At 42.0% G+C, this 19,298-nt stretch overlaps 1 protein-coding gene across 2 annotated transcripts in view; it reads left to right on the forward strand.

The window, feature by feature from the left end:
- The window catches only part of eng (endoglin), a 100,612-nt gene that overhangs the window by 46,808 nt on the left and 34,506 nt on the right, over positions 1-19,298 (forward strand). For both annotated transcript variants that reach the window (XM_084694125.1, XM_084694124.1), the window contains exon 5: positions 10,505-10,670. In XM_084694125.1, coding sequence (XP_084550251.1) covers positions 10,505-10,670 — 166 coding nt within the window. The remainder of the gene's footprint in view (positions 1-10,504; positions 10,671-19,298) is intronic.

A 19,298-nucleotide genomic window follows, 5' to 3' on the forward strand; every position in this document is an offset into this window, starting at 1 on the left:
ACCAGAGCGTGTCACATAACAAATCGTCCAACATTTATTTTCAGTATTTCAGCCATGTTGAACTTCCAGCTTGTCCGGTCTTGTCACAAGTCACATTTTGCTAAATACAATCAAAGCCTTTAAAAAATATTTAAACTCTTAATCTGCAATATCATACTATTATGCCAGGAATGTGTGTGTGTGTCTGATTGTGAGTTTGTGGCTCAATTAGCTTGCAAACCAGGCATTGTATTAAGTTGGAATATGGTAGATGAATGGCTGAGGACCTAATAAGGACGTGCAGTGAAGCGTGTAAAGGATAAAATACAAATATATTTGAGGTGATATTAAAGGCGTAGCTTTTGAAGGAGCAAGGCAGGACACCAAATGTCAAAGGCCTGAGGTCTGACAAACTGCCATTTCAACATTGGCCAGAGCCATGTAGAGAGCATGTATACCGTATTCTTCAGAAAATAAGCAGCATTTTCTATAAACCGCACCCCACCAGAATGGGAGCTGTGTGTTTGTAAATCGGATTATAAACCGCACTGGAATATACGCCGCACTTGATACGGGAACAATGATACCAAGTAATGCACGAGTATAGGCAGTACAGCATGCCATTGTGTAACACACTTCGAAAACTAAAGTAAGTGCGTAAAGTATGTTTTCTACTGCCCGGGAATTTACTAATATTTACCTTTAGACGAGTGAGTTCTAAATATTTCCGACGGTCCCCAAAGCGCAAGTTATTTTCCTGAAATGGTAGCGAGTTAGCTTTAATTAGCTTCCGGGCTAAATAAGCTAGCATAATACTCGTAGCAATGCTACTACCATGCTAGCAGACATCCCAACCTGCAAAAACTAATTTCAGGGAGGTGGCTTCACTGGCTACACATATATGCAACGTTACGCTGTGAGACCCGAATTCGAACGATCACATATGTGCAACACTACCCCTTTACGGGTTAAATAGCATTCACAAATGTTTCTACTGTTGTTCATTCTATAAGCCGCTTCAAAATATAAACCGCACCACCACTACGGTGACCAGAAGCATGACCCTGAAAGGAGGACACTTGGGTCCAAAAAGGAGGACAAAGAGTCAAAAAGCAGGACAATCCCAAAAGGTTGTTGACTGGGGGGGATGGGGGCCATTAGTATGAAATTAAGTCAATAACATTAGTCATTTAATTAAGTCAACAGTCTAAACTGCAGTCTAAACTCCTGTAAGAGTGGTGATGTTTCACAGCATGAAATAATTTGGTCAGCTCAGCAGCAGTTGTTTCATCATCTGCTGTTGTTGCGTTCTGTAGCGGCATGCCGCTCTAAAGCCCCTTTCCCCCTTCTACTTCTGTCTATATAATACGTCAGAGCTTACAGAAGGCATGATATCGATATGTGCTGCTCTTACTGGCAAAGTGGAGTTCTAAACTCCATGTAGGTTTGAAGGATGTCTTTCTTTTTGGCACTGAAGCCCACGCGAGTGGTAAATTGGACGATGGGCAGGAAGATCAAAAAGGAGGACAAAATGGCGAAAAGGAGGACACGCAACAGCGGTCCGGACAAAGGGCTGGAAAACCGGACTGTCAGACAAAATCCGACGTCTGGTCACCCCAGGGCCGGAGTAACCATTAGGGAAACTGGGCACTTGCCTGGGGGCACATGACATCTAAGGGGCCCTCCGGCCCTGGACAAAATTTTAGGCCTATATCACGCTATGAACACAGTCCTTATGTTCCTTAATGTGAGCACTTTATTGCAACTCGTTCGATAAAAATATTATGTTAAATCACGTCAAAAACAGTGTTAGTGCAGTTTTAGTAGCTGCCTGCACAAATGCCGCTTGCAGCTTGCCAGCTCTACGCCGCGGACACTACGAGCGAGAGTCAAGTGACTTGAAGCGGGAAAAGCAGTGTAGCAAGATGGAGAAGAAACAATTGTGCCAAAAAACATGTCCCAAAAATTTCTCATTTTTTTACTTCAAATGATCAGTGTCCTTAGAGAAAAGGTGATGGAATTGCCGAAATCCCTCCACCTGTGGAAACAGCTAGCGTTAACGTTGAAGTTAGTGGTGCTAGTGGTTTGGAAGATAGCAGCGAGACAAGGGACGACAACCAACCGAGCCAAGAGGACGACGAGGATGAACAGTCATCTCAACGAACATGATGCAAGCCCAACTGCTAGCGTTAACGTTGAAGTTAGTGGTGCTAGTGGTTTGGAAGCTAGCAGCGAGACAAGGGACGACAACCAACCGAGCCAATAGGACGACGAGGATGAACCGTCATCCTCAACGAACATGATGCAAGCCCAACTGAAGGAGCTGAGACAGCAGGTAGCTCCAGCCCCCACAGCACCTTCACACTCCCGTCAGATCCGACACTATGACAGAGACGCTGAGGGAGGAGGCCATCCACAGAGGGCCCGCTGCTTTCCACAACTGGGCTAGCAGGTACCCAGAATCAGTGAGGGAGTCTGGGTTTGGGTGTCGAACCTGTTCTCTCACAAACGACCTATTTAATTGCAGTCTCCAAAACAACAAAGTCGTCCGGATGGAATGGCTGCTTTATTCACCATCTACTGGCTCTGTTTATTGTCATGCCTACAAACTCCTGTCACCCCAAACCCAACAACATGCCTTCATCAGTGGATTTAGCGATTGGAAACACTTTGAGAGGATCGGGGACCATGAAAAAAGTTTGGAACATAGACGGAATATGTTGTCTCTAATTCAGAGATCTCAAGTCGTTTGCCGAGTGGATGCTGCACTTGTCTGACAGTGTGCGGCAGAACAACGGTACTGGACAGAGGTACTCAGGCATGTGGTGACTGTCATCAAGTTTTTGGCAGCTAGGGGGTTAGCTTTCAGAGGGAACTGTTGGGCTCAGTGCATAATGGGAATTATCTAGTGCTGTCAGTTTAACGCGTTATTAACGGCGTTAACGCAAACCCAAATTAACGGCGTCAATTATTTTATCGCGCGATTAACGCTCTTTTTGGCCTAGCAAACTTTGTAGTTTTTTTCACATGCTGTTGCAACAACTACCGACGTTAGAAAAACTACAACACCACACCGGATCTAGCTAGACCGGAAACAAAACAACAGGCACGCCAAACACTCGTTTGGCTTGCGAGCTGGCTAAAGAGTAGTAGCAGAGCCCGTTTACGGATATTAGACATTCTCTAGTAGTAGGCTAACGTTACGTTTTGAGTGGATGACGAGCGCGAGATGCCGAAATGGATGCCAATAAGATTCTGAATGGAAAGTTTGCTTTTAAAAAGTTGCCAAATGGTTCTATTGACAAGACCAGTGATCTGTGTGTTTTGTCGTTGTAAACTGAGCTATCATCGAAGCACGTCCAGTCTGAAATACCACTTGATGGCCAAGCACACAGCTGATGCGAATTCTCTGCCCCCTCGTCAAAGCCAGGCGATTGCAATGTTGTTTTCAATAAAAAAAATATTTGCACAAAGCAATCCGAACCACTTTTCTATGTTGATAAGAGCATTAAAATTTGAAAAAAGATTGGGACAAAAATAAATCAGGGACATTTAGAATAGACAAAAATGTACGATTAATTGTGATTAATCGCGAGTTAACTATGACATTAATGCGATTAATCGCGATTAAATATATTAATCGTTTGACAGCACTAGAATTATCTTGGGATATTGGATGTCATTGCACATTTCGAGCAATTTTTTTAAGAACACCTTGTAAAGCATGGCACCAAGGGGAAAGGCAAGCCCTCACACATCTCTTCCACTGTGTATGATGAATTTATTGCATTAATGGGTGACAAAACAAAACAAGTCATTGCAGATTAAATTAAGCAGGCAAAATATTTCTCTGTTATCGTCGATTCCACCCCAGACCTTTCGCATGTGGATCAGCTGACATTTGTATTCCAATTTGTTAATGCAAGTGGGAAAGTAGTTGAAAGGTTCATATGATTTTAGCCCACAGCAATATAGGCCTTAGTTTACTGGAATCTGTCATTAGCATGGTGCAAAACCTTGGCCTGGACATGGCGAACTGTCGCGGTTAAAGTTATGATAATGCTAGCAACATATCTGGCAAGTATAACAGATAAGCTCGGTTTAAAAAAAGTTAATCCACCATACACCGTGTGCCGCCCACTCCTTAAACCTTGTTGGTGTTTATACCATTGAAGACTGTTTTGCAGATGTCATTTCTTTTTTTGAACTTCTGCAGTCTCTTAATACATTTTGCAGTGCTTCAACTCATTGCTGGAATGCAGTTTTCAAAAACAGCGACATTAGCATTAGCCATACAATAAAATACCTCTGTGCTACGAGGTGGAGCCGTAAAGCAGACTCACCCAGGTAAAAAAAATATATGCTAAGTATACTAAATCTTAGCATACTTGAGTATACTTTAAGAGTGATTAATCATCAGTATACTTCAAGTTATTGAATGATTAGTTAATTTGAAGTGTGCTATTTTGGAACAACTTATTTTGTATTAAAGGTGACATGACATGAAAACTTCAATTTATGAGGTTATTTAACATTAATATGAGTTCGCCTAGCCTGCCTTCGGTCCCCCAGTGGCTAGAATGTTCGATAAGTGTAAACCAAGCCCTGCGTGTTCTTCTCCGCCTTTGACAAAATGAAGGCTCAATTGCGCTGTTTGAAAATCTCCCCCTAGTGACGTAGATAGGGGGAAGGTTACCTCCCCTCTCTCTGCTTTGCCCGACCAGATCATCTAGCCCGCCCATGAGAAACTGAGCTACCACAGTGCAAGGGCGAGTGCGATATCGGTTTTTCCTGGAGAGATATCATGGCGAGTAAACAAACGAAGCATAACAGTTGCTCAGTGCTCATGGATATACAAATGCAAGCACACATCTTTTTTTTTTGTTCCTTCATCCGAGCCTTTGCACAACCCTGCGCCGACACAACTTCCCAAAGTGTTGTATGTCTGCGCCAAACATTTCCTCAACTTGAGCCAACTCAAAGCTGGCCTTGCTGAAATTAAATTCTTGATCATTACTAAATCTCCTTGGTCAAGCTACAAACCTTGGACAAGTAAGTTAACTAACGCTATATCATTTTGTTGCTTTACTGTATATGGTTACCTATCTTGCTACCCTTAGAATGTGGCTGTAACATTAGCTCTGCAGCTAACAGCTGAGTTACTGTTGCTAACGTAAAGATAACTGGCATCAAGTGTGTGTGTGAATACAAACGCTGTAACGCCAGTGTTGTACACTTCTTTGATTTTTGGATAACCGTTCTGCTGTTGGTGTTATGGCTCGCGATATCCGCCTTTCTCCACATTGAAATGACTGAGTGTTCACCTCTGCAAACCAGGGTGATCAGATGAGAATGGCTAAATTCGGGGCATTTTACAGCAACGGGGGCAACGAGCCATTGCAATACATCCTGTAAACATTAGCGCATGTTGCCGCCCCTCTCCTCCTCATTAGCATTTAAAGCTACAGACACAGAAACAGCGCCTTCTGAGGAAAGCTGATTGTGGGACTACTTGTAATGGCTATAATTCTGCACCATGGCTGAATTTCGGGAAAGAGACTTCAGATACAGTATTAGGGGACAACTAAGGCCTATGTAAAAGCATCCAAAAACAGCATGTCATGTCACCTTTAAATATATTTAAATTGTAATTAAATGGTACTAAAGCACAATTTAAAGTGTATTAAGTGTACTTTTGTGCTAAAGTGGAACAACTTCAAGTTTACTTAGTACACTTTAAGTATACGGCTATGTCCATATACTTAAAGTGTACTAAGGATACTTGAAGTTGTTCCACTTTAGCACAGAAAAGTACACTTAATACACTTTAAATTGTGCTTTAGGTTTAGGAGGTTACAACGTTTTTGTGGGAAAAAGTGCCTTTCGTCGACAAAGGGTAACCTGTACTAGCTACGTCACCATGTCAACACACGTTAGCAACGACGCATGGATACAACGTGATAGAGACTTTCTAGCTCACAAATTGGAGCTTGGATTACGAGTGAAAAATACCACCCCCAAAAAATCAAAACCATTTGGCTTTGTAGAGAAAGCGATTTTGAGTGGAACTGCAATCTCGGATTTTTGATTTAGGTCGTGATAGTCGTTGAAATTTGAGCGAGTGCAGGTCGCCCGTGAGACCGCCTAGTCTTTTAGGCGGCAGCCATGCTAGAACGCGTCATAGTAGAAGCAAGTAATTTTATAGTTCAATTTTACACGAAAAAACTGAAACAGTGAAATGTTATGACGATATGACTATTGTGAAAATAGCCAGGTGGTGAGATTTTAATATAGGTTGCTGTAAAAACGTTGATTCGTTTTCTACGTGAGAGCCTGTCAGCCTCCATTGACGATTGTGTTGACACTCAGTCAACCGTCGATCTGCGGCTGGTGAGTATTTTCTTAATTTCGTACCAGGGTAAATTCTACATCTAAATGGACAGCAGTGTTTTAAAGATATGGCGATTGCGAAGACAGCTAGCGGGTCTGCATAATTTGTTATTTGTGTAAAACTTGGAATTTGAGTGAGACTGCGTCTTGTTTTGACGTCAGCCACAGAGTCACAGACTCTGCTCGCCCACTGGCAGTGTAGTAGTCAACAGTAATGTCTTCAAAGCCACAGCTATGGCTAAACTTTATTTTGTCTTATTACACGGCTGTTATTAATGCCGTAGAATGCTCCATTCATTTGAATGGGGCTTCCCAACGTTCTGCGGTGAACATTTTTCTCATATTTGACCATTGCTATGCATATTTGACCACTGTCAAGGGAAGCGAACTAGTTCTCTGCTGATCAACAATACGAATGGTAATGAATACATTGTAAAAAGACACACTGTGTTAAGTTATTTTTGTTGGCAAGTAGCCGTGTAATAAGCGGGATAATGTATAGAACGCCGGTCATTATCGGGGAAATAAGCCTCTTCATTGCAAAACAAAACTGGCGAAAACTCGAGCCTAACAACTCCCCATACCTGTTCTAAAATCAGCGCAAACGACGGCCTCTTGGGGCTTATTGCTTAATTATCCCTTACAAAAGAAACGTTCTAATTTCCTGCGCTTTCAAACAATCAGTGGAGTGTGGATAGCAACGGCAGCTAGCTTGCCTCTAGCAAACTGCCTTTGAATTAGCCATGTCCCCCTAAATTAATATTGAACTTATTTATGTTTTGGGGGACTTTTTTTTCAGTTAGCAGACGGTACTATTTGAATTGCAATTCCATCTGAAATACTGCCAGTGACGCGTGTCCACTACAGCGTTTTTTAACGCTCTGCACCGCTTGCCTTCCCACAGTGCTCCACGCTCGGGGGCGTGTTAGATACAGAGAAGGGATACAGAGTTGTAGTTCTCTAAGGTCACTGTTGTAGTTTATGTAAAACGGTGTCATGGACAAGTGTGCAGACTTGGGTTCATGTACTTACAATATCGATCATAATTGATAAAATATAGGTGCTCCTGTCTCGATCAAAATACAGGATTTACACTGCAAGGAATCATACGCTCCCTAGATGTTGCATGATCTTGTCAACTAGGCTGTGGGTACAGTACTGTACAGCACTTCAGTAACATTCGCTCGGTTATGGCCACTACACATTTACTGTATTGCTAGCGAGTGACTGCCAAGCAGCATTTCAACGTTGAATGTCAATCGTGTGCCGGGTAAACTAGACTACTGTAGCTAGACTAGTACAGTATGCAGCTAGCACAGAAAAACGTTAGAGCTAGGTTGCGTACTGTAGCTAGCTAAAGTGACAAGACTGAATTTAACACACCAGGGACACCGACAACCTCGGCAACCCTGCGCCAGGTATACATTTTTTGTTAACGTTTTTTTAATCGCACAGAGGAGTATAAAACAAGACTTAGTGTGTAGACACACTTACGATGAGTTGCTCTTCCATCTTCAAATTGTCAAACCTCGAAATGTTTACCATGACAAACAGTTGCTACGTTACAAGAAACAAGAAACCAACCCAATTGGCCAACACTAGCGTTTTCACGCTCCTCATTTACATAAAGTTCAGAAAATCCAACTTTGGACGCCCCGCTCGCCTTCCCACCAAACTTTACGCAAGCGTCAACGCCCCGCTCGCCTTCCCACAATGCCCTACACCAGCGTCAATTCCCGGTTTCATTGAAAATGGATTGGAAGCCGACGCTCCGCTCCGCTGTAGTGGACACACACTGCAACAGTAGCTTGTTTCAAAACGGGTTCCTTGTTTCAAAGGGTGTTCTTACTGAATTATGCAATGTGAGTAGGTTAAATGCTTGTAATATCACTGACCCACCTGCAACTGAAGCAAGCAAGCACACCCTACAATTTCCCCAGAAATTGTACCCTCTCTAGTTGTAAAAAGTTATGCACAGTTGTGCATCTGTTTTGTCTATTGAATGCATGCACTTTATGCTGAGGCTATTGTACACACATACATCTCCACTGAGCCATGCAGAAGCCTGATCGTCTAGAAGTGTAGGCTATATGATCTTGATGATAGCGACTTTGCATCCTTTGCAGGGGAAGGGGGGGGGGTAGCCGTGAGCGTCGTTGCCCAGGGCACAGAAAATTGTTAATCCGGCCCTGGGTCACCCTTAGCCTGGTCCTAACCAGACCCTCGTACATTTCATTTGTACAGAGGGTCTGGGATCGCCCCATTGACAAGCGTTAACTTCCTTAAAGGCGGGTCCTCTGTTGAAGTTTAAAACTATTGGATCTGCCCATAGCCACTCTGATCTGCCATAACCAATCGCAAGCATTTGTCTTAGCCAACTCCTTCACCACTACTGTAACGGAGCTAGCTGCCGTAGCTGGAAAATCAAACTTTTCCCGAACCCCGTGGGGAAGAGGGCTACAACATCATGGCCACCTACAAAATTCAGCAAGGAATGTTCTTGCTCCGACTTTAACTTATGGATATTCGGCAGCATTGCCACAACCACAGAATAACTTCGCTTGCATCTTTCTCCGCCCCCATTACTGAACTACTCAAACTAGTACACAACATTAACGTCATCGTTCACAGCCACTCCCTCTGTTCGCTGATTGGACCTTCAAAAAAATGTGTTTCTGAAAACCGACTTCAAAGTCAAACTCCCAGACCTAGTACAGAAGCAAAATCCAAATTGAGCGGAAGTACGTAGGAGGGCAGAGCCAGGCTAGGTCACCCTAACCACCACAAGAACATTTTTAAATAGGGTTATAAAACGTGGTTTTATTTAGACAAATATGGTAGCTTTGACATTAGCTAAATTTGAAAAACTTGTATGATTTCCGTAATAATCTAAGTTTGAATTGAAAGTTGATGATGGAAAATTAAGAAAAAAGAAGAGTTGGTAAGTGGAGCTGAATGATGATTATCTTTGTTAATCACTAATTTAAGCACAATGGTGGTGGAGCAGAAAATGACCCAGCACTAAACTAACTTGCAATGTCTTGGTAGCATGTTGTAAGAATGCTATAACAATACAATAATTTAGCTATATCAAAGATGAGATGTGCAATCCAGAGAGACTAGCAGTTAGCAAGCTACCTTTGAAAGCATAGAGCCCACCCTCGCTTCAGAGGTGTCTCCAAAGCCATGCCTCCTCAATCACACAAGAACACAGAGCAGAGTCTAAGTGCCAGGAGGAGACACATGTTGGTGGAATCAATCACTTCTTGATGTCTTTAAATTTTTGTTTTCTTTTATTGGTGGTTCAGGAGGAACGTAAGGTAGCTGCGGTTGGCCTTCTATTCTCACGCTCGTGCTGCAGTGACAAGGAACCCGCGCTGATGACGAGTGATAGTCAAACAAGTTCATTTTCAATCGGGTGAACGCAAAATCATAAGTGAAAAAGCACATGAGGCAGGGTAGTGGGTGGCTCAACCACCACACTGCAGCACTACCACAAAGTAAAATACAATTTTAAAAGAACAGTGTACTTTTTTTATTGTGTTTTATTTACAACAAATGCCACAGGGGTGCAATGGAATGAACGGAAAATGAACGGTGCCAAAGGAAAGTGGTAACCCTTCTTTATACAGTCCCTTAATTACTAGGTATTTACGTGGAAAATAAAGGGTAACTTTTGTATAGTACATTTCGGAATTTGGAGCGGCCTACTACTTTCCAATGAATTATGTTCCAGCAATCCTGTTGTTCAGAATCACCGTCAAATGCAGAGGTCTTCAACCCTGGTCCTCACGGACCCCCTGTCCTGCATGTTTTAGATGTTTCCCTGCTCCAACACACCTGATTCAAATGAATGGGTCTTTATCTAGTTATGCAGAAGCCTGTTAATGACCATTCATTTGAATCAGGTGTGTTGGAACAAGGAAACATCTAAAACGTGCAGGACAGGGGGTCCCTGAGGACCAGGGTTGAAGACCTCTGATCAAATGTTTACATTTAAGGTGTGCTCTTTAGTTGTTTACTGTCTTATTAAAACATATAACAAATATATATTTTTGTAGTAGAGAAATTGTGGTTTTGATTCTGATTGTGAATGTTAAACAATAACACTACAACTACATTCTATTTTCACCAGGTAACAAATAGCTCCATGGCCTATATCTCAGTCAAACCAATACATCAAAAAGACCTGCCCACAAACAATACAGAGCTGCTGAGGTGGACTACAGAGGCATTTGGGGGAGTGACATCTTTCACCACTGTGCACAACCCAAAGAACATCGTCTTTACAGGAAGAGAGGGTAAGGCAAATGCATTAACATGAAACCCAATCCATTAGAAATCCAATGGATACTTGACCAAAATATGAATTTATTTTCACACCGATTGTTTATTATTCAGAACTACTGAGATATGTTATGTTTCCTTTCAAGATTATTAATTAAGTAGTATGTATCAATAAACAATGTAATTCCAGATCCAACAGAACCATAAAAAATGACCATTATTAGAAAATGTAGATATAACTATCCACAAAATGCTAGTTAGAAATATCAGTATATTACAGTAAATATATATTTTAGGGATGGGAATTTTTTTGATCATAAAAAAGGTCTCAAAAAATGTCTACTCGAGGGAAAGGGCGCGTCCATCATGGAGATAACTAAAACATTGTAAGATTGTGACGAAAATGAATGTTGACAAATAAAATGACATGAAAAAATGTCTATGAAAACATGAAGATATGCTCATCACTGCATCAATGTTATCAAAAAAGAAACATCTGAAATAAAATAGCTTCATGAGGCGAAGCTGAAGAGTAAATTTACTTGAGTAAACTGAAGCCCCTTGTTTGACGCATCCTATGAGATTAATCAGATATCCTAGATACACAACATAAACGTAACATTACAATTTATATCTGCACAAAATAAGACAAGTGCTGTTAGCTGATAGCCAGAGTGTAACTCCCATTGTGGATGTACTTTTCTAACAGCGCACTGAATTATGGGCAAGTATAGTAAAAATAATTCAAATACATTTTATAGTGTTCTCATAATGATATGTATATGGAAGATTACATAACAGTAATTTATCTATTTTGTTGAAGTTAAGTCACACATCGCTACGCAACTTTGAAGCCATGTTTCTCTCTGTCTGGACTTTGGACCACATGCTCTGGAAACGCTAACCAATCAGAGCTCAAGGTGACGGCCCAAATTCTGCTATAACCAATCAGAATTTTTTTTTTTTTTTACTCACACAAGCATTGTTTTTATGATCGATTGTCGCTGTCACGTTTGGGTACTTTGTTCCTCCTGAAAAGTGATGACAAAAAAAGCAATTGCATCATGTATACTTGCCTTTGGTATGTTATAGATTCTATAATATAGAATAAAGAAAGCCTGTGATGAAAATAGATGAATTATTGCGCAAAGATATTCCAAAAATAGCCTGGACACCTGGACATTTGTTGGTACCTCTAAGAAAAGATCATAAGGAATTGGATTATAGTGAATGTCCAAACCCATTTGTTTCTTAAATTACTATTACACATGTCTCCAATCTGGTAATCAGTCACTCAGCCAATTTAAATGGGGGAAAGTAGTCTCTTTGTTTCAACGACGGCGTATTAGGGCCAGGTAGATAAAAAGCCTGAGGAGGGGGGGTAATATTCCGAGATTAAAGTTGTACATTTGCGAGAAAAAGTCTGTGATTCTCTGAGTTTATAAAATCACAAATTTGCGAGAAAAATGTCAGAATTATATTTTTCAATAGGATTCAGCAACAAGGAAATATGATTTTAGCCCAGAATCACAAGATTGTATCAGCATCAGCATTCAGACTTTGAAAAGACAATGCCGTGATTTGGGCCTATTCAGAAGGAAACATCATACTGATTTGGATGAGGTGATAGCTTTTGTGTATCAGGAACTACAATGCAATGGACAGATGCAAGGATATCACTGGTTACATCTCTGGTAAATTCAAATTCGATTTGTGGTTCAACAGAACACACTACGACAGATCCTCAAATTAGTCAATCCTCAAGATGTGGAGCACAGAGTCTTGGCTGAGTCCTGTTGAACCACAAATCTATTGAAAAGTATAATTTGGTCATCCATTACTGCAGGCTTTATACATGGCAAGCGGTGGCGTCTGTGTTGTGATGAGGTTGATCATGCAAAGTGAAGCGATGAGGTTAGGTTCCTTGAAAGAAAAACCCATATCCATATTTTCTACTTTATAATGTCGGGAATCTCGCAAAATTACAAAAAAAAATCAAGCAAATTTGTGATTTTATAAACTCGGAAATGTTTCCGTAAATTTACGACTTTAATGTCAGAACATTAATATTATTATAATTTTGTACCTACCTGGCCCTAATACGCCGTTGTATGTTTCTGATTGGCTGGTAGGTTGCATTTAACTCTGTATAACTTGACACAGACATGAATTTGGCAGAAAACTTCCCTCTGTATGCCTGCGCCTCATCTATAAGCCACCATGCTATTTCATTAGACATACCGGTCATCATCACAAACAAAAAATGGCATGGTAAAATGCATGTTTACAAACCTGAAACTAGTGTTAGAAGTCACAGAACTATCCATATTCTTCCTACAGATTTATCAACCCCTGTTTTATCTGTGAATACCCCACAGATGAAACTTGCCCTTCTAAATGGTAGATCACTAAATAAAAAACATTTCTAGTTAATGATCTGGTCAAAGAAAACAACTTAGACTGCATCTGTCTAACAGAAACCTGGCTAAACAATGACACGGCATCAGCAACTCTGCGTGTCTGCCCGATTACAGCTTTCACCAAGTTTCTAGGAAATAAAAAAAAGGTGGAGTCAGAGCTATTTTCTACTCTAAACTGTTTTTCAAAATCACTGAGCTAGGTGACTTTGCATCCTATGAATATCTTGCTATAGAGCTCAAAACAGAATCAATACTTTTTGTTATTATATATCGGCCACACAAGCACTCGCAAATATTCATTCAAGAATTCTCTGAACTATTATCACTATGTATCACTAGATATGACAAATTAGTTTTAAACAGAGACTTAAATATCCAAGTAAATAAAAAAAGCAGACCCAAGAACTATTGAGCTCTTAAATCTCCTCGACAGTCTCAATCTAACTCAACACACAACAGACCCAATACACCGGCACGGAAACACACTAGATCTAGTCATAACAACTGGACTAAACATCAATAATATTTCAATAACTGATCTACCCCTCTCAGACCATCATTGTATACTATTAAATGTGGAAATTATCAGAACAAAAACCACAAAAGAATTCTAAGTCCAAAGAAGACATATAGATGATACAGCTATGATGAAATTTTCTGAATCTCTAATCATGATTGCTCTCTGAATTAAATGGTAGAGAACCTCAATGATGCATTACTATCTGTGTTAGACTCTGTGGCTGAGAAATTAAAATGTTAGTGAAACGAAAAGAAAATGCCATGCAGCAGAGAGAAAATGGAGGAAAACAAAGATCACTATTCACTACAATACAAAGATACACTAACCACCTATAGCAAAACCAGTTGCGGCTGGAGAAAATTATTCTAGGTGGGGCTGTGAATTATTCAGTCAATTCGGTAACCATCCTAATACAATTGAACACAAACTGCATGATACGAGATCTCTGTGTAATAGTAATTATGTAATTAATGCACACAGCTATAGGCAAATGTCCACATTTGTGGACTATAAATATCATTACACTCAGTTCAAAAATATTGAAAACCACGGACATCTGGGCACTTGAGCCACTCTCCCTGGTATTAATAGGAAACACAACTCAACATAACTAATACTGTAAAACTAAATATTAAGGATTTATAAATGGATTTAACACAACCAATTATCTTTGATAGAACGTCACTTTCATTCACCTATTGCCAGCAGGTTGGTAGGCGTTTCGAGATGTCGAGCATGAAGTACATTTATCCCAAAACTTAATTTTATTATATATATATATATATATATATATACACAACACTTTATTGTGTATTATTAACGCAGTCTTGCTTAAAATTAGTAGTTTTTGTTTAGAAAATATATTACATGAAAAACAAAAATCTAAAACACTTTTCACCAGGGAGGGCGGCGCCCTAGTGCCCTCTATTGACCAGCCGCCACTGGCCTTCAGTTATACAAGTTACAAATTAAAACAACATGAACCCCAAAAAGTGCAAGACTGTACCTGTAGAAGAACAATCAACAGTAAAATATTTCACAGCAAGTACAACAGTTCAGGAGTTAACTTCGTTATAACCAACCTACAACAGCAACAAGATAATAAGAGGCAATAAGAGTCATTGTGATCCTGGAGGAAAGGTCCAATCAAGCATTCCTAAGTGGCGTTGTCCCTGATGGAGGTGGGGAGCTGGTTCCACCATTGGGAAGCCAGGCAGGAGAAGAGCTTGTGTTGGGACCGGGCGGTCTTGAGCGGTGGTACCACCAGGCGGTTGTCTGAAGAAGACCGTAGGTGACGGGTGGGGATGTAAGGCTGCAGGAGAGTCAGTACCAGGGTCTTGAATCTGATACGGCGTTGATGGGTAGCCAGTGGAGAGAGTTGAGGAGCGGGGTAACGTGGGAGCATCTGGGTAGATTGTAGACCAGGCGGGCCGCTGCGTTCTGAATCCTCTGAAGAGGGCGGGTTGTACATGCTGGGAGACCGGCGAGCAGCGAGTTGCAGTAGTCCAACTTGGAGAGGACCAGTGCTTGGATTAGCAGCTGGGTGGAGTGCTCAGACAGGTATCTTCTGATCTTCCGGATGTTGTAGAGGGTGAATCTACACGACCGGGAGACTGCAGCAATGTGGGCCGTGAGGGAGAGCTCGTTATCCATGGTAACCCCAAGGTTCCTGGCAGAGGATGAAGGGGTCATCGTCGCAGATCCCAGGGTGATTGACAGATCGTGGGAGATGGAGGGTTCAGCCGGGATGATGAGAAGTGTTTTGGCGAGGTTCAGCTGGAGGTGGTGCTCGGTCATCCAGGCGGAGATGTCTGTGAGGCAGGCCTCAATCCTAGCTGAGATCCCCGGATCAGTCGGGGGGAACGACGGGTACAGCTGCGTGTCGTCAGCGTAGCAGTGGTAGGAGACGCCATGGGAGGTAATGATTGGTCCAAGTGAGGTGGTGTACAGAGAGAAAAGGAGGGGTCCAAGGACGGAGCCCTGTGGGACACCAGTGGAGAGTTGGCGAGGGCCTGACAGTTTGCCTCCCCAGGAGACCTGGTAGGATCTTCACGACAGGTAGGATGAGATCCACTGGAGTGCAGTGCCAATGATGCCCATCTCAGAAAGTCTGGAGAGCAGGATCTGGTGGTTAACCATATCAAACGCTGCAGAAAGGTCCAGCAGAATGATGACGGATGACCTGGAAGCCGCTCTGGCAGACTGGAGGGCAGTGGTGACTGAAAGGAGGGCAGTCTCTGTGGAGTGGCCAGTCTTGAAGCCCGATTGGTTTGGGGTCAAGCAGGTTGTTCTGAGAGAGAAAGTTTGACAGTTGGTTCGATACAGCACGTTCAATTGTTTTTGAAAAGAAGGGTAACAATGATACCGGTCTGTAATTCTGGAGGACGGCAGGGTTAAGGGAGGGTTTTTTGAGTAGAGGGGTAACTCTGGCCTGTTTGAAGGCAGAGGGGAAGGTGCCGGAGGTAAGAGAGGAGTTTAGGACATGGAGAAGAAAAGTTATGATGGAGGGGGAGATGGTTTGAAAGAGAGGGGAGGGGATAGGGTCAAGGGTACAGGAGGTGGGGTGATGAGAGAGAATGAGGTCAGAGATCTCTGCCTCGGACAGGGGAGAGAAAAAGTTTAGATATTTAGTTGGGACAGTCATGGAGGGTGAGAGGGTAGGAAAGGTGGGTTTAGGGAACCGACTGCTAATGTCGGCGACTTTTTTCTCAAAGAAGGAGGAGAAGTCGTCTGCTGTCAGGGTGGAGGGAGGGGGTGGGGTAGGTGGGTTAAGGGTGGAGAAGGTAGAAAAAGGTTTGTGGGGGTTTGAAGCAGAATTAATTTTGTTCAGAAAGTAGAGGGTTTTAGCACCAGTTATGTGAGAAGAGAAGGATTTAAGGAGGGAGTGATACTTATCAAGGTCCAGACCGTCTTTGGACTTGCGCCATATCCTCTCAACTGTCCGAAGGGTGGACCGTTCTTCACAAATAACATCCGTAAACCACGGGCAGGAGTGAGAAAATCGTGCAGCCTGGTTGACAGGGGACAGAGAGAGTCAAGTGATGCAGTTAAAGTGGTTAACAAGGAGTCTGTAGCAGTGTTAGTGGGGTGGGACGAGAACCTGTCAATGGGAGGGAGAGAGGACGTTACAATAGAGGAGAAATGGGAGGGTGATAGGGAGCGGAGGTTGCGCCAGAAAGTTACAAGGGGAGGGGAGGTAGAGGGGGTTGGAGGGAGAGAGACAGAGAATAGGATAAAGTAGTAGTGATCAGAAATGTGCAGTAGCGGATCCATGTCTCTGTCAGCGCAAGGGCATGAAGAGATGGAAACGCTGGGATGAAGTCTGCCTTGTTCACAGCAGACTGGCAGTTCCAGAGCCCGAAAGAAAGAGAGGGGGCAGGTGGAGGAGATCTGGATAGGTAGTGAAGGTTAGAAGTAGACCGTATATACTTTGTGATAGGGCTGAACGATTATTGCCAAAATGATAATCAGGATTATTTTGCTCAATATTAAGATCACGATTAATTATCACGATTATTTGTTGATTTTAACCTAATCAAATTTGATTTTCACAATGCATTGTACCTGCAGAATGGATGTGAATACAACTCAAAATATACAATCAATAAAAAACAAACAATCTCCGTCCACGCAAGCGTTTTCATATCGTTTTACACATTTTTGCCATCCACACTAACACGGTACATGACAATCGCTGTCATGGTTCTGCCACTCCTGCCCCTCGCTCCCGCCACGCTGCTCTGTTTACATACATCAGACATTAGGTGTATTCAACTCAGCAGCGCTGCAGCCTACAGATTGGAGAAAGAGTTTATCATAGCCCAATACATAAAATGACAGATTTTCCAACTTTACAGAGCCGTTTATAACTCCTCCCCGACTGCAAGCGGCAACTCTCGCTTGTCATTTCATGCAGCCGATGTCGAACGCACCTATTGGTTTACGGAGCGCTAGATTTGCTTTGCAAAAAATAACTTTGATACAGAGCGTTCTAAAACCGAATGACGCATTTTAAATATCGCTCGATCACGTGAATTTGATCGTGGGAAGCCGAAATCGTGATCGTAAAATTCGATTAATTGTGCAGCCCTACTTTGTGACATGTCTACGGGTAGTGTAATGAACAGGAATGCTAAGGAAACACATGCTAGCTATGAATACGTTTTTGGTAGAATATAATATAAATATAAATATGAATAGGTTGATACTTATCAGAAGAGGTGATCCGGCCCCGTCGGCCTTCCTCGGTGGACTCCCGCGGGTAGACTCCCGTGGGTAGACTCCCGCAGGTAGACTCCCTGTCTTTGGTCGACCGAGTCTTCGTGCGCCGAGGCTGCCTCTGTAGTGTCAGCCGTCTTAAATATGCAAGGCGCAGCTGACAATGGCCCTAATTATGTAAACAAAGCCAGGGTCTCACGCGGCGGCGAGTATCCTGGAAAATACCCTGAATCTCAATCTCTAGCTAGCTACTTAACGGACTGGATAGCTGCTGTCTCTCAGCTCTACTCAGACACAAGATTTAGCAGAAACACAACAAAAACTACAAGTTTAAAGTCTAAGTTACTTAGTCAGGAGACAGTCACAATGCACACTCAGTAAAAACACTATTCGCTCACACAACATACATTTCCATAACTATGTGGATGACATACAATTATATATATCCACTGAACCCAACGATGCAACGGCCATCAATTCCATTTCCAACTGCCTGTTGGCAATAAACAAATGGATGAATGATAACTTTCTTAAATTGAATGAAGACAAAACTGAAGTCCTACTATGTGGCCCCAAATCCAAAAGAGAGATGCTTACTAAGAATCTAGGAGACTTAACCCCCTTACTTAACCCAGAGGTGATGAGTCTCTGTGTAATCCTGGATTTAGATTTGGAATTTCAACTCTCACATTAATAAAGTGACAAAACAGCTTAAAACCTACCTCTTTACCGAAGCATTTAACTAATTTTCTCTCAGAGGGGTTTTACTACTTGTATCAGTTATATTGTTGTTTTTATAGATTTGCTATTTTAATTACTACTTTTATCACTTGTATTATTTGTTTTTATTGAGTCTGGGTTGTTATATGTTTTGGAAACTGCAAAGGCAGCCCGGGTCCAAGACTGTTTCGAGAGACCGCTGATAGTATGGCCAGTCTGGGTTGTTATGTTTTGGCAACTGCAAAGGCAGCTCTGGTTCAAGACGGATTCGAGAGACCGCAGATAGATTGCGGCTAGTCTGGGTTGTTATATGTTTTGGAAACTAGTCTAAGACAGACTCGAGACACTGCAAAGACTGCGGCTTATGTGCTTTTGATTCCCGCAAAGACTGCGGCTTGTATTTTTTCTTAAAAATAAAATAAAAAATTGTGTATCTTGTATTATTGTTTCTATTATTATAGTTTTGATAGATTTTATGTAAAGCACATTGAGCTGCAACTCTTGTATGAAATGTGCTAAATAAATAAAGTATTATTATTATTAATAATAATTGTGTATAGCGGGACAAGTTATCCCTTATGACGGCGTGATAGGGCCAGTAGGTTAAAAAAATCGGAGCCGGAGTTGCTTAACCAGCGTTCATTGTTCAGTGAAAAAAACGGTTGCTTCATCAGTATTTAATTTAACAATTATTTATGAGAAACGTATCTAGGTCCAGATAGAACCATCTGGGCCAAGGTCTGCCAATTGTGCACCCCTGCCAT

This window comes from Hypomesus nipponensis, chromosome 27, assembly GCF_054491055.1.
Source record: "Hypomesus nipponensis isolate SF chromosome 27, ASM5449105v1, whole genome shotgun sequence".
In the NCBI taxonomy this organism is placed as follows: Eukaryota; Metazoa; Chordata; class Actinopteri; order Osmeriformes; family Osmeridae; genus Hypomesus; species Hypomesus nipponensis.